Consider the following 13,557-nt stretch of genomic DNA (forward strand, 5'->3'; position numbering starts at 1 on the left):
TTTTCATTGTTTGTGTGAAAATAGTTGGCACAGATCTCCTACGCTAGCCTAAATAATTATATTTTATATTATAATAATTTTTTTTTTCTCGTGTTTGGTATATTTTGCCTGCATTCCCCACTTTTTCATACTTTTCAAATAAAAAAAAAAAAGCATTTGTAGGGGTAAATTAGGAGTTTTAAGAAAGCACAATGACAAAGCAGATCTGAAAAAAAGAGATCGTATCATTCTGAACAGCAGTGAAACAGGTACAGTAAATTTACATGTTCTGTTTTTCTTCAGGCGAAGGTGGCCGGCAGGGACCTCCGGGTCCCCGCGGAGATAAGGGTGAGCCTGGACAGGACGGCATCCCTGGATCCTCTGGGGAGAGAGGAGACCCAGGTTAGTCCTTTATTACAAACAATGAGAAAGTGATTTGTTTCACCAGAGCAAAAATATTTGTTTGTTGATTTAAAGAGAGCAGTGGAGCAGTTTTCCTTTAACTGTTCCTCTCTTACGCGTTCAGCTAAAGTTTTATTGAATTTGGCTCTTGATTACAACTTATCTGTGAAAACGTTGAAAATCTTGAAACATTTTTTCTTTGACTTCACATTTATGAATTCGGCTGCTATGCCTGTCAAAGCAAGTTCCAACTTTAATGTGTTTTTAAACAATTCTCATCACATGATGGTACTTGCACAGTAGACGGTACATACAGTCATAGATACTTTGCAAGCAGTAAAATATGGCGTTATGTTTTGATGAGCACAGAAATATGAAGCTGTAATATATGTTCTGACCACTAGGGGCCGCACTGCAAAGCTTTTGGCTGCTTTTGCTTTGCTTCTCTATAACATCGTCCTGCTCTTGCTGAGCAAAACATATTTTATATTTTTTAAGGCATATTTAACATCCTGCCCATTACAAAAATTACACAATAATGACATTTTGGCATAAAAAATTAAGCAATTTGTTTAGTTTTTTTCACTGATAAGCAGTTGAATATCTGCAAATATAACTATTACTACTTTGTCCATCGTTTCTTTAACGGAATATTGGCATTTTTCAACCCAAAGAACATTGCAATGACTAAATTATAAATTGTCCTTACTGCAGGTTTGCCAGGTCTTGGTGTGCCTGGACGCCCTGGAGCTCTCGGTGAAAGAGGTAACGATCTGTCGCAGACTGATTCCCGTGATCCCACCGTAACAATCGACCGATGGCGTTCCACAGTGCAGCCTGTTCTCTCCGTCTCCAGGTGAAAAAGGTGATCCGGGTCTTCCCGGCATGCCTGGTCAATCAGGTGTCCCTGGTATTAAAGGAGAAAAGGGTTCTCCTGGACCTCAGGGACAGCAGGGGGAGCCAGGAGAGCGAGGTCTTCCCGGCATCTCGCTGGAAGGCCCCAAAGGAGTTCAGGGAGCAACAGGACCCGCCGGAGGAACAGGTAACGTGAACTTTATGACACTGATTAAAGCGTTCTTTGTGTTAGCCGTCCTAAAACACTGCACAGTGTTCAGATAAGAGACAATTTGATGTGTTGTGTAAAAAAAACAAAACAAAACAAAAAACAGGAACACCAGGGGCACCAGGACCTGCTGGAGTGCCAGGCAGAGAGGGCCAACAGGGCGAGAAAGGTGATGCAGGTCGGCCTGGTTATCAGGGAGAGTCGGGGCAAAAGGGCGACTCTGGATCTCCTGGATTTCCTGTACGTTATATCAGACTCTTTTACTGCTTCTTCTTTTTGCTAAACACGTTGCCTACCTAGACAATAAGCTGCATGACAATAAGAACTGCTTGTTGTGTTCGCATGTGCTGGTTCCAGGGGCCACCCGGCCTCCCAGGCATCAACGGCCAGAAGGGCGAGCGAGGATTACCGGGAGTTGCAGGCTTCCCAGGTAAATAAATCCCTACAACGATACTTGAAAGAGCAGAGCTATAATTCATCCTCTACAGCTTGAAAGGCCTAACATCAGTCACTATGGAGAGTTAATTTCACTTAAATTGTGTCCTGTTTAATTGTCATCTGGTAAAATATATTTCTCAAATGAAGCATGCTTCTTATTAAGCTTTTTTCTGAGGATTTTCTAGACTTTTGGGGGTCAAACTGTTGCAAATTGAGTTGCGACGTCATCTTCATATTTTGACACAATAATACTGCAGTGACTGATATTTAATCAGAAATCTTTGAACAATCAACTTGAGTAAGATTGACCAGTTATAGCTAGCTTGAAAAGTTATTAATGGCTATTAATAACTTTGGTTAAAAATGCTAAAAATAATAATGATAATAATAACTTTAATCAGTAATAATAATTTTCACTATATCCAGGCACAAAAGGTACTCTGGGTGACTCTGGATTTAAAGGCGGCGCGGGTGACAGAGGCTTCCCTGGAGAAAAAGGTAACTGCAATCACCTTCAATGTTTTGATGTTAAAATGTTCTTGTTGAGATTTGGGATGTCTTTCATTCATAACTTTTTTTCTTTCAGGTAATGAAGGACCCCCTGGTCCACCCGGCCCCAAGATCTTCATCAAAGGAGACACTGGACCCCCTGGAGATCAGGGTTTCCCTGGACCTCAGGGACCACCGGGCTTTCCTGGGCAGAAAGGAGAGCAAGGTGAGCTCTTTTCTATTCCAATGCTGGATCGTCATGTTCTGGGGACACTGGCTAAAGTTTTTCCTCGTTTCCAACTTTTGCAATTTTTTCACCTTTAGGTGTGACGGGTATTCAGGGTCCAAAAGGTGAAACCGGCATCCATGGATTTGATGGTCAGTCAGGCGCCAAAGGAGAACCTGGTGTGCCGGGGCCACAAGGTGAGAAAGGCACAGCGAAGGAAGATGGAGATCTTCACTGTTGTGCTGTTTCTCTCCATTTTATCAATGGTTCTGTGTATTCAGGACCCAGAGGATATCCAGGTCCACCGGGACCGGACGGTGTTCAAGGTCAAGTGGGTCCGCCTGGCCCGTCGTCCATGGACCATGGTTTCTTAGTAACACGCCACAGCCAAAGTGTGGAGGTGCCACTGTGCCCTGGAGGTACCTCTCAAATATATGATGGCTACTCGTTGCTCTATGTGCAAGGCAATGAGCGCTCCCATGGACAAGACTTAGGTAGGCAGCAGGAAATAAGGAAGAGACCGGGGAACACATGGAGACATAATGGAGGAGTATATTCAAAGTTTTGGTTGTCTCTCTTTTATTTTTATAGGTACGGCAGGCAGTTGCCTCCGAAAGTTCAGCCCCATGCCGTTCTTGTTCTGCAACATCAACAACGTTTGCAACTTTGCGTCTCGTAACGATTACTCCTACTGGCTCACCTCACCGGAGCCAATGCCCATGAACATGGCGCCCATCACCGGGGACAGCATCAGGCCCTTCATCAGCAGGTGTGTTTATGACTCCAGCCACGCGGGGCTTTCATGTTGTCATACGACACATCTACAACACATGTTGCTGTTCTCATGTGACTGCAGGTGTGTTGTATGTGAAGCTCCGGCCATGGTGATCGCAGTCCACAGCCAGACAATCAGGATCCCGCCTTGCCCTCAAGGCTGGAACTCTCTGTGGATCGGCTACTCCTTTGTCATGGTAAATTAATTTTGTTTAAAAGCTTAGCTTTAATTGTGTTATAAGCATAACACTATGTAGGGACGTTTCTGTTATTTAAGAAAGCAGAAACTACCAGTAGTACTCGTAGTCATGGCAAGCAGAAAGAAATCCCCCACAAAACCCCATCAGGAGTTGTTAAATTAATCAGCAGGACCAACAACAAATGTAGTGGATCAGAATGAATAATAATAAACGCACTTTTCCACAGCAGGTTGAAGTCGGCACAAAATGGAGGTTTTTCAAAATTGCTGCTTTTTTGACACAGCATATACAGAAAACTTCTATCATCGCAATGTTTTCATTCTGTGTCTCAACATACAGTATATTCAAATAAAAAAACAATGTTCACCTTTTATCACCTTTTCTATTTGGAAAAAGCACTTTTAGCTCATCTTAGTAAGAACACCATATTATCCCACCGGTCACAATTATCACCGATCACAAAACACACCTTTTCATATATTTTTCCACAATTTTTCTAATTATTTCTCCTTGATTAGTTCAAAGGGTTATCAATGACATCTGATTTTAATATTTTTATGTCTGGGAAAAATGTGGGATTAAATGGGTTAACTAAAATATGAAGGCACTACAAACTGTAACAGATAAATGATTTGCTCTAGGCTGGTATCTCAATGAAAACATTTGGATTATTATAAAAAAATTCGATTTTATTTACACATCAAGAATGGGAAAGCATTTAATGATAATAATAATTATTATTATTTATTTATTATTATTTTAATTTTTTTTAGCTGCACAGCATCCATAGATTGTGCCATGAATCAATGCAACAAAAAAAAGCAACAAAGTATTACTTGTAATCTCATCTGCACTGCATTGTGTGTTTTTACGCAGCACACCAGCGCAGGTGCTGAGGGTTCAGGTCAGGCGTTGGCCTCTCCTGGTTCCTGTCTGGAGGAGTTTCGCAGCGCCCCATTCATCGAATGTCACGGTCGAGGAACCTGCAACTACTATGCCAACTCCTACAGCTTCTGGCTCGCCACCATCGAGACAGAGGACATGTTTACGTAAGACCGATATTTTTTTATTGTCAGAATAATGAGAAAAAACTATAAATTTGGTTTTGTTGGCCTCTAGTGGTTGGTATTCTTAGCACCTTTTAAATCTGCGCGATCAGGTTGATCGTGCACTTTTAATAATTTCTTTTTTTTCCCATGGTGTCAGTGTCAACTTTATTTTTACAGAAATGTTCACCTTTTTATCCTCATTTATGATACAAAAGGTCATGACCAGTGGTAATTTTTTCACCTGTCCTCTTTTCAGGAAACCCGTCCCGACGACGCTCAAAGCAGGCAGCCTCCGAACACACATAAGCCGCTGTCAAGTGTGCATGAAGAGGACATTCACTTAAAACCAGAGGCCTTCCTTTCTTTTAAAACATGGACAGCAATGCATCGACATCCTCAACTTAGCTTTACTTCCTGTTCTGATGGTGCTATTTCCCTGTGTGTCGTGTGTGAATGGAGAGGAACAAGAGACGCGAGTCGCAAAACATCCAGCGACTGAACATTATAAAGCAAACAGAGACCATGGGGCTTTTTGAAATCTTTTTTTTTTCTTGCTCCTAGAAGCAACACACAGCATGTTTCTAAAGAATGGCGCCCGGTTTACCACTGCACTGAGTTGAAACCCCCTTAAAAAGGTTAACTGGTGTTCATCTTTCAAAGGGCTGTTTGTGTAAGACAGGTGCTATTGTAATTGTCTGCCTTTCACTTTTTTCCCCCTTTTAATTTTCCTCCTCTTCCAGTGCCACATAATTCAAGCATGTAACCACACAATAATATATCTTTTCACACGTTATAAGTTGTTTAAATCTCCTAATGTTGAAAATTATGGGACATACCACTGCTTACACGACTGTCACTTCTCAAACCACCTTAAATGTTGCAGACACCAATTACTCTGTTGTAAATAGAATGCATTCCTGTATACCACAGTCGAACATACTCTCCTCAGGTTATTTCGCTATCAGTTTGTGTGCCATTAAGCCCATTTTTTTATTTATAAAATTTATAAAACTATGTTGGTTGATTATCTGAAATTCAGTGTATTCAAGATACATATTTCTTTGTTTAACAGCCATATTAACAGAAAAAACAGCACTGAAGTTGCATTGAAAGGTTGAATGTTTGCTTGTGTGGGAGTGCGTGCATGAGTGTACATACATTATATGAGTGAATCTGAATGGATTAGGAATTATGTGTGTGTTTTAATGTTTTTTTTTTTGCATATACTATTGTTGCACACCCTTCTTGTTGCTTTATCTAAAATAAATGAACAAAAAAACAAACTACGAAAAGGGGAGTTTTCCTCAGTTTTTGGGCTTTAGAGGAGACGGTGTGGCAGCAGGTGGCCACGTTTTTCCTGTTGTTGGTCATAAACAAATACATCTTGGCGAATTACAGTATGTTAAAAATAATATGGTTATTAAATGCAAAAAATGAAACATTTATTAGATTGTTTCATTGCATATCTATTTAAAGGTCATATTTATGTTGAAACAGGATTTGCAGCACTTGCAAGCATTTAGTAAACATTTTTAGCCCATCTCATATTGTGTCACTACTGTAGTAAAATTATTTGAAGAATAATTCAAATAATTAATTGAATAATGCAATTGAACTGTTGTGAATTGCAGAAGCTGAAACGCTACAGGCTAAAGCCACAAGAGGGCGCCACCAACTCATTTTGTTTGGAAGTTGCTCCAGTTTCTCCAACTGGATGATTCAGCTGTGTGTTTCTGTTCTCCTTTAAATATGACATTTTAATTCAAACACTGTCTTTCGTCAGCATGTAAGTATAAGAAAAAAATTCTGTTTTAGGTGCCACTTTGTAACATCACTTGCTTAAACCATGATGCAGCCGCATCCTCAGCCCTTCTGCCGGGAGTGTGGCCAATGAACCCTTTCACCCCAACAAATGCACAAATGGATCGATTTGTTCCGCAGAGGACCAGATAACCCTGCCTTTCAAGACTGATCTCGTCTTTCATTTATTGCCGGAATCATATCCCTTGTTTCCGCTTTCGCCACCGCAGAGGCAAACAGAGCCCTTGACCCCCCGGGCTGTCTTCATAAACACGTCTGATGAGGCCTTACCCTCTGACCGGTGAGCATAAGGTCAAACGAAAGGAGTGAGTTTGGATGCATGACATCGACAAGCCAGAGGGACAAATGTCTGACATGTTACAGAGCAAATACCTGCAGTCTGAGCAAAGGTTAGTCAAGAGAGACAAATAAACTCTCATGACTCTATGGCCATCTAAAAAAGACAAACTATTATTTTTTAAAAAGAATTAAAAAAATAAAATAATTACAGTCCTTATGCTTTTCCTTACTTCAAATCATTTCGTCTTTTTGAAAACCATGAACATTGTATTTTATCTCATAAGCAAGATTACTATATGGGAGCATGATTGTGAAATGGAAGGAAAAAGACACATTATTTTCATCATGAAATAAGTTTTTGAGATTATTTTAAGATTTTTGCTTTTTAAATTTAGTGCTGATCGTATTTGTATTCAGCACCTTGGAGCAACTAATAGCATACAACTGTTTAACAAACTCCACCTGTGTGCAACTTAATCTTAGCACAAACCCAGCTTTTCTGTGAAAACCTCAGAGGTTAGGTAGAAAACATTAGTGAAGAATCAACATCATGAAGACCAAGGAATAAATCAGAGAGAAAGTTGTTGAGATGTTTATAGCAGGATTTAATCAGAAAACATTTCAAGCTTTGAACGTCTTATGGAGCACTGCTTAATTCATCATCTAAAAATCAAAGGGATATGGCTCAACTGATAGCCTATCAAGACATGCATCACTTAATAGGCTGAGAAAGGAGAACATTCAAAAAGCAGCCAAGAAGGCCACAGTAACTCTAAAGGAGCTGCATAGCTCAAGTCGGAGGAACCTGTTGACCAAACTATTAGCTATTCCATGAATCTGGCCTTTTTGGAAGAGTAGAAGAAACAAAGACATTGCAAAAGAGTGCCATTAGACATCTGCTTCAAATGTTTGCTACAAGCAATGCAGACCACAGATACAGCAAATGAGTAGAAGATGGTGTCACTGCTTGCAAAAAGCATGAAAAATACAAGTTTATCACGTTTGACGTTGCTCTAGTGTGATGCCATGTTAGGCGTTTGGGTTAAACTCTTCTCCTTATGGAGAACCCAACTAGGCTATCCTTCCAACCAGAAAATAGCGTACCAAGCAACACCATCGTACTACTAGAGGAAACAAGGCATTGCACTTCAAATCGTTATGAACACACCATAACAATTTTGAAACCTGGTGGTAAAAGTATTTTCTTTTCCCCAACAGAGAAGCTGGTCAGAGTTAACGTTGAAGATGGATGGTTTTAAACACAAGACAATCCTCCCACAAAGCTGTTAGAGGCTGACAATGGCTTGAGGTTTCACCTTCCATCTGGGCGACAACCCTAAACGTGCATTGAGAGCTAAATTATGTTTAGAAGCACTAAATTAGAAGCAAGATTTTGTTTGTGTTGAGGAATCACATAAAACGCAAACAAAATTTATTGAAGTTTGCAGTGGAGAGGGGAAGAATTTGAAACTATTTGAAAGACACCAGCGGAACGCTGCATGACAACGTGTAATACTTGTTGTCATGCAGCCGGATACCAACAATAAGCTCAGGCATATTGTTGGTGTCACAATAGCCTTATCTGTTTATCATCCTAGATTCACTACCTTCCAAAGCTTTCTCAGAACATTGTTTCTAAATAACCTAATCTAATAAAACAGAAGAGAATCTTAATCCACTTAACCTCAACTTAAGTTCCACAATAAATTAGATCAAATAATTAACTAATTAACTAGGTCTAATAACATTACATTATTAGTCTATTACTTGAGTTTTCAATGTGTTTGTTGCTTAAGGAGAAGTTGTTTTGCTACGAGCAATGAAAATATAGAATAAAAACAAGATTATGTAACAGATCTTGTAGTTACCTTGTAATGAGCCGTGGATACAAAAAAATGGTTCCTTTAAATTTTAGTTTTTGTCAGGTGATTTAATACTGCACTTGATAAAATGTTCACAAAATAAGAAATTTAATTAACTATATTCTTTACAGGCATGGGATAAGAGTTTTTATGCACAATGAAGCACCAGCGGTATTTAGGTCTAAATCCAGACATCAGACCAGTGCCTGTAGGTATACGGCCTGCAGGAGCTTTCAAAGATTTAACATCGTTAAGTAACTTAATCCTATAGGTTGTTTTCTAACACAGCTAATTTGAGACCAAAGAATTACAGTCACCTTTACAAGAGCTTTGTGCTCATACTGTAGACTAATCTGTCCATGACGTTACATAGACAATACAGTGACAATATGTATAGTTACAAGTTACATTTTAAGACAAAGGGAAATTATTGTTGAAATATTACAAAAACTTCATGAGTGCACATCAAACTCAGAAGGTATGTTGTTTTCCAACATCTGTTTACAATACTTATTGGAAAAGGGTAAAGATATGCTCCTTTCCATGAGTTTTGTACTGAGTAGCTCACATACTGAGATCACCACTTTAAACAAACCCTCCTGACCCTCTTGACCTGACCAAACTCAGATTACCTGAGTAGACGGCACACAGCACAAAGCACTCAGAGGTCAGCAGATTCCATACATACTCACCGGCTACAAAAGAAATTTGAAAACAATTTTATCTATATCGATGTTAACAAAGGGTTGTAGCTACTTAAAAGAAATTCTGCTAGTTTATGATATTATTTTATGGTCATGCTTTGTTTGGTATTTCTTCATTGATGTTTAAAAGAAAAAAACAAAGGAAACCCTGAGATTTAATTTTATTTGTAAGATTTTAAATCTACAGTTTCATGTTATTTCAGTCAAAGAACTTCAACTTGATGTGTCTTGAATAGTAATAATTATCTGCAGAATCAATTTGTGTTCCACAACTAAGTTGCAGATTATTTATCACAAATTACATGAAGTATTTATTAAATGACAAACTTGTCTTGACAGTGATTTCAGGGATATTATTAGCTCGGCCCATCAGCACAAGGATGTGCTGACATAACCGTGAGTGTAAAATCAGCTACATTGCATTACACAGCACGAGCATCGGAAATTTGATTCCATCTGCAGAGCTTGGCACTTGTGTAAGGTCTGATCACGATCTCAGCATGATCGGAAATCTGATGTGTCTGGATGCAGCCAAACATGGCTCTTCCTCCTCCTTCCTCTTCCTCTGCCTTCTCTTCCCTCCACACTTGTTTTCACTCAGTACGCCAGCGTCCACTCAGAAATATGGAGATAGTGTGCCGCTGCATGAATGAGAGGAGAACAGAACGCCTCCATAGCCGGGCGTGGGAGTTAAAAAGAAGAGTGGACGTCACTGTAACAGAGAGTGCGTGGGCATGAGAGGAAGAGTGGGAGTGATTTTGTGGGAGGCATTCCAGTACAACTCTCAATCTGTCTTTTTTTGTACTCTGGTAAATTTCTTCTCCTCAGCAGCTCTTTTTTTTCCTCTTCTGTGTGCCACCTGACTAATCACCCTGAATTATCTTTTACTCTCAGTGATGGCAGCCTTTCTCGAAACCAATGAGTCTTTCATTAATAAGTCTTCTTCCACGCTGAGAAATACCCAACCAAAGAAACACTAGGTTACACACGCCCACCCCCACAAATATCAGAAGCTCAATCTAAAATATTAGCACTGATTCTTTAAACTATGATTCACAACACCTAAATAATTTCTTGTAGTCAGATTTAGAAGGTAAGCATATATGCCATGCCTGTTCTTTTGCAACAAAATGGCAAAATCTATTGTCATAACAGAGTGTTGAACCTTTTCACTTTTGCTCACAGGATGAATGGTTTATTGAGCGCTGTTATCTTGCGTGAAAATGTTTTGGGTTTAAGTCCAAAATTTGGTGACTTTCTGCATGGGCTTTACATATTTTCATGCATGCTTTCTCTCTAGCTTCTTTCAGTCCAAAATTTACATGTTTTGGCCACTGGTCTCTTCAAGTTGCTTGTGCAAGCATGTCTGTTTGGGCTACATGGTAGCAACAATCCAGCATTACACCTTCCAACTAATTATTTAACATAAAACTTAAAAAGGTAAACCCTGGTGTCGTAGGGATTTCAAAATTTGAAGAACAGAAAAAAAGAGTAACATTAAAAAAAAACTATTTCTGTAAAATGACTGGCAGTCTCCACAGGCTGCTCTGTCTAGTCCTTCTGGTCCATCTGCAGAATCAGATGGTTGGCATTGGTAGACCCGTGTCTAGTATTGGGAACACAGAATGGGACGTTATGTAGGTGGATGTCAGACCAAAGGAAACTTTGTAGACATCCAAAAACAGGGAGACATCGGGGGGACTAAAAGTGTAGATGGGTAGCCAAACGCTTTGGATGTCATAGTTGAACATACAAAGTCAAACAATTTATGTGTAGAGGAAGAAACTATTTTGGATGTCAAATGTTTAATGAGATGAGGGGTGAGCTTATCAGCACAGAGTCTTGGCCTTTTTGACAGGCGGTGTTTGAAGCGGAAAGAACACCCCTGCTGTTTGTGCACACGCCTTTGTTCTTTGGTTACATATGCGGTTCAGGTTTTTGGTGCTAAACAAGGATGACAAAGGTACACTCTGTACAGACGAGACTTCACACCAAGGAGGAATAGTGATTAGGATCTGTTCTTTATGTGTGTGAGAAGAGGATTGTGGGAGAAGTGTGAAGACTGGCTGCTAGGAGTGTGAAGATAAATGGGCAGTATTTATGTAGCACTTCTTTTCTCCAAGTCTTATTGGCCACTCAGAGGACTTTATAGTACAAACCACATTCACTCAATGCACACAAGAGTTGTGCAGCACACAGTCTGGTTACACCTTGATGATACTCGTGACATCAATTATTTCTCCATGTGGACTGAAGAAGCTGAGGATTAAGCCACAAATCAGTCATACAGTTGTCTGCTTTTGCTCCTGAAAACAGCCACATTCAAATGCTGTTATTGGTTTAGCAAACTAATGTGAGCAAACACATAGATTCTCCAAGCACATTGTCACCTGTGACTGACCAAAAATTGCAAGATTTTACTGGGATTTTTAAAGTGTTAGATCAACATAAATTTGTGCATAATTGGAAAGTAGATGATAAAATGTTTTCAAAGCTGCTTTACATATGATTATCTAAAATGTGTGAAATCCTGCGAAATAGCTCAAGTCTCAGACTTCACTTTCAAATTTTACCACAGATTATCAATTGGGTTTAGGTATGGTCCTTAACTCGGCCAGAATGCTCTGATCACAATTAGGAGAGTCTAGATAGTGTAGATATAATCACAAATTCAGGTTTTAGCATTGTTTTTAAATAGAACATTTTCACTCAATAGCCACAACAAAATGACTCTGTAAGTATTTCTGTCATTAGGTTGGAAACTATATGCTTCCTTTCATCTTCCACAAATATCAGTACAACGGAAGAAAATGTATCTATTCTCTTTCATGGTTTTTTTTATTTTAAAACCAAAAACTAGAAATGGTGGCTCATTAAAAATAACAATGAATTTCTTACAGTAAATATGTATCAAAAATTATAGGTTTTCATTTTTCTTTCAAAAAGTCAAGTAACATTCAAAGCAGAAATTGCTCTTTGGACTGTAAAGGTTGCAAATACCTGGCCTGTATTTGAACATAAGTTCCAAAAATATGCTGAACAAATCTTGGTAACGTACAAATGTTAAAACAATATGAGTAAACACAGTGTACACAGAGCAGTGTTAGAGGACAAAAAATTGCATCAGTTTAAGTGATGTGCCACATTATTTTAATAAACTGCATGTTGGGAAGATCAGCACATTATGACAGACTCTTGATTTGTGTTTTACTCCTGTTGGCTGAAGACTGCAGTGGTTGTCTGAAACGCAACTTTATATCTTCATTCAAACCCATGCAGCTCAAAGATCCACAGAAACGTATCACATAATCTACATCCTACAACGGCACAGTAACTACGCCGTTTCATTTTATTTCAATTGTTTTGATTTTTTTAATTCTTCTTTTCTGTTAAACAACTCCAAATATTTATGCGGAGCTATGTGAAGGAATTTTAATATGTTTTGTCCTCCACACATGTTGCGTCCCCTGACTATCTGATGACATTGTCCACAATGCTGTTTGCTCTTTTCTGAGAGCTGGATTGTTGTTTTCTCGGCAGCTGCTGAATTATTGACCAAAGCTATCATTACACCACCAGACCAAGTATTTACAGTACAATTACGATTGTTGTGCTCTTAATGGTCTTTTCCATTAGCCTTTGTGAAGGCCAAAGTAGCACCTGCATCAACAGAAAACGCATGCAACACGTACACACAGACACAATTGCTGTCACGCGGCTGTAGTGGGGGGTGGCGTGAGCGGAGGTGGTGGGGGGGCCTCATGGGAGATGGTTGTTTTTCAACAGTGGTCTGAGCATGTCAGAAAATGTGCTTACACCATGGCGACACATGCTGGCTCAACAGTATTACAGAAGTGTGGCTGTCCTTCAACATCTCAAGAGACTCCAGATTAACTACGCAATCACATACAGCAGCCCTGTGGCCACAGAAGGATGGAAGGAAGGGAGCTTTTATTCATTATTTTCTTTTTCTGAACGCAAGGCGTGTCAATGGCCTTTCAAATGTTGCTCCAAGAGTCTTTTCCATCTTTATTAGCAAGAGAGAATACAGGACCCAAGAGAAACACTGGATGCCTTTGGCCTTTCAGTATGGAAGCTTGCAACTTTCCAGTAGACCGATTGATTTTGACAAACATGGTGGTAACAAGATGTTTATTCCTGGTTTGGATTTGCATTTAAACCATAAACAAAATTCTCCCAAAGTTTTATGTTTTTGAGCATATAGTGAAAGAAAACCATTTGTCTGTCTATGATTCCTCCTGAAGGACATT

The 13,557-nt window shown here is 39.4% G+C and overlaps 1 protein-coding gene across 1 annotated transcript in view; it reads left to right on the forward strand.

The window, feature by feature from the left end:
• col4a1 (collagen, type IV, alpha 1) overlaps positions 1 to 5,907 on the forward strand; it is a 42,290-nt gene extending 36,383 nt beyond the window's left edge. The window contains exons 40-52 of the mRNA XM_028023607.1: positions 283 to 381; positions 1,096 to 1,146; positions 1,238 to 1,423; positions 1,551 to 1,684; positions 1,802 to 1,874; positions 2,309 to 2,380; positions 2,469 to 2,597; positions 2,696 to 2,794; positions 2,879 to 3,091; positions 3,189 to 3,366; positions 3,454 to 3,568; positions 4,448 to 4,620; positions 4,877 to 5,907. Of these exons, the coding sequence (XP_027879408.1) occupies positions 283 to 381; positions 1,096 to 1,146; positions 1,238 to 1,423; positions 1,551 to 1,684; positions 1,802 to 1,874; positions 2,309 to 2,380; positions 2,469 to 2,597; positions 2,696 to 2,794; positions 2,879 to 3,091; positions 3,189 to 3,366; positions 3,454 to 3,568; positions 4,448 to 4,620; positions 4,877 to 4,964 (1,610 nt within the window). The 3' untranslated portion in view covers positions 4,965 to 5,907. The remainder of the gene's footprint in view (positions 1 to 282; positions 382 to 1,095; positions 1,147 to 1,237; positions 1,424 to 1,550; positions 1,685 to 1,801; positions 1,875 to 2,308; positions 2,381 to 2,468; positions 2,598 to 2,695; positions 2,795 to 2,878; positions 3,092 to 3,188; positions 3,367 to 3,453; positions 3,569 to 4,447; positions 4,621 to 4,876) is intronic.
• The last annotated feature ends 7,650 nt before the right edge of the window (positions 5,908 to 13,557 follow it).

Source organism: Xiphophorus couchianus, chromosome 7 (assembly GCF_001444195.1).
Source record: "Xiphophorus couchianus chromosome 7, X_couchianus-1.0, whole genome shotgun sequence".
NCBI classification, from domain to species: Eukaryota; Metazoa; Chordata; class Actinopteri; order Cyprinodontiformes; family Poeciliidae; genus Xiphophorus; species Xiphophorus couchianus.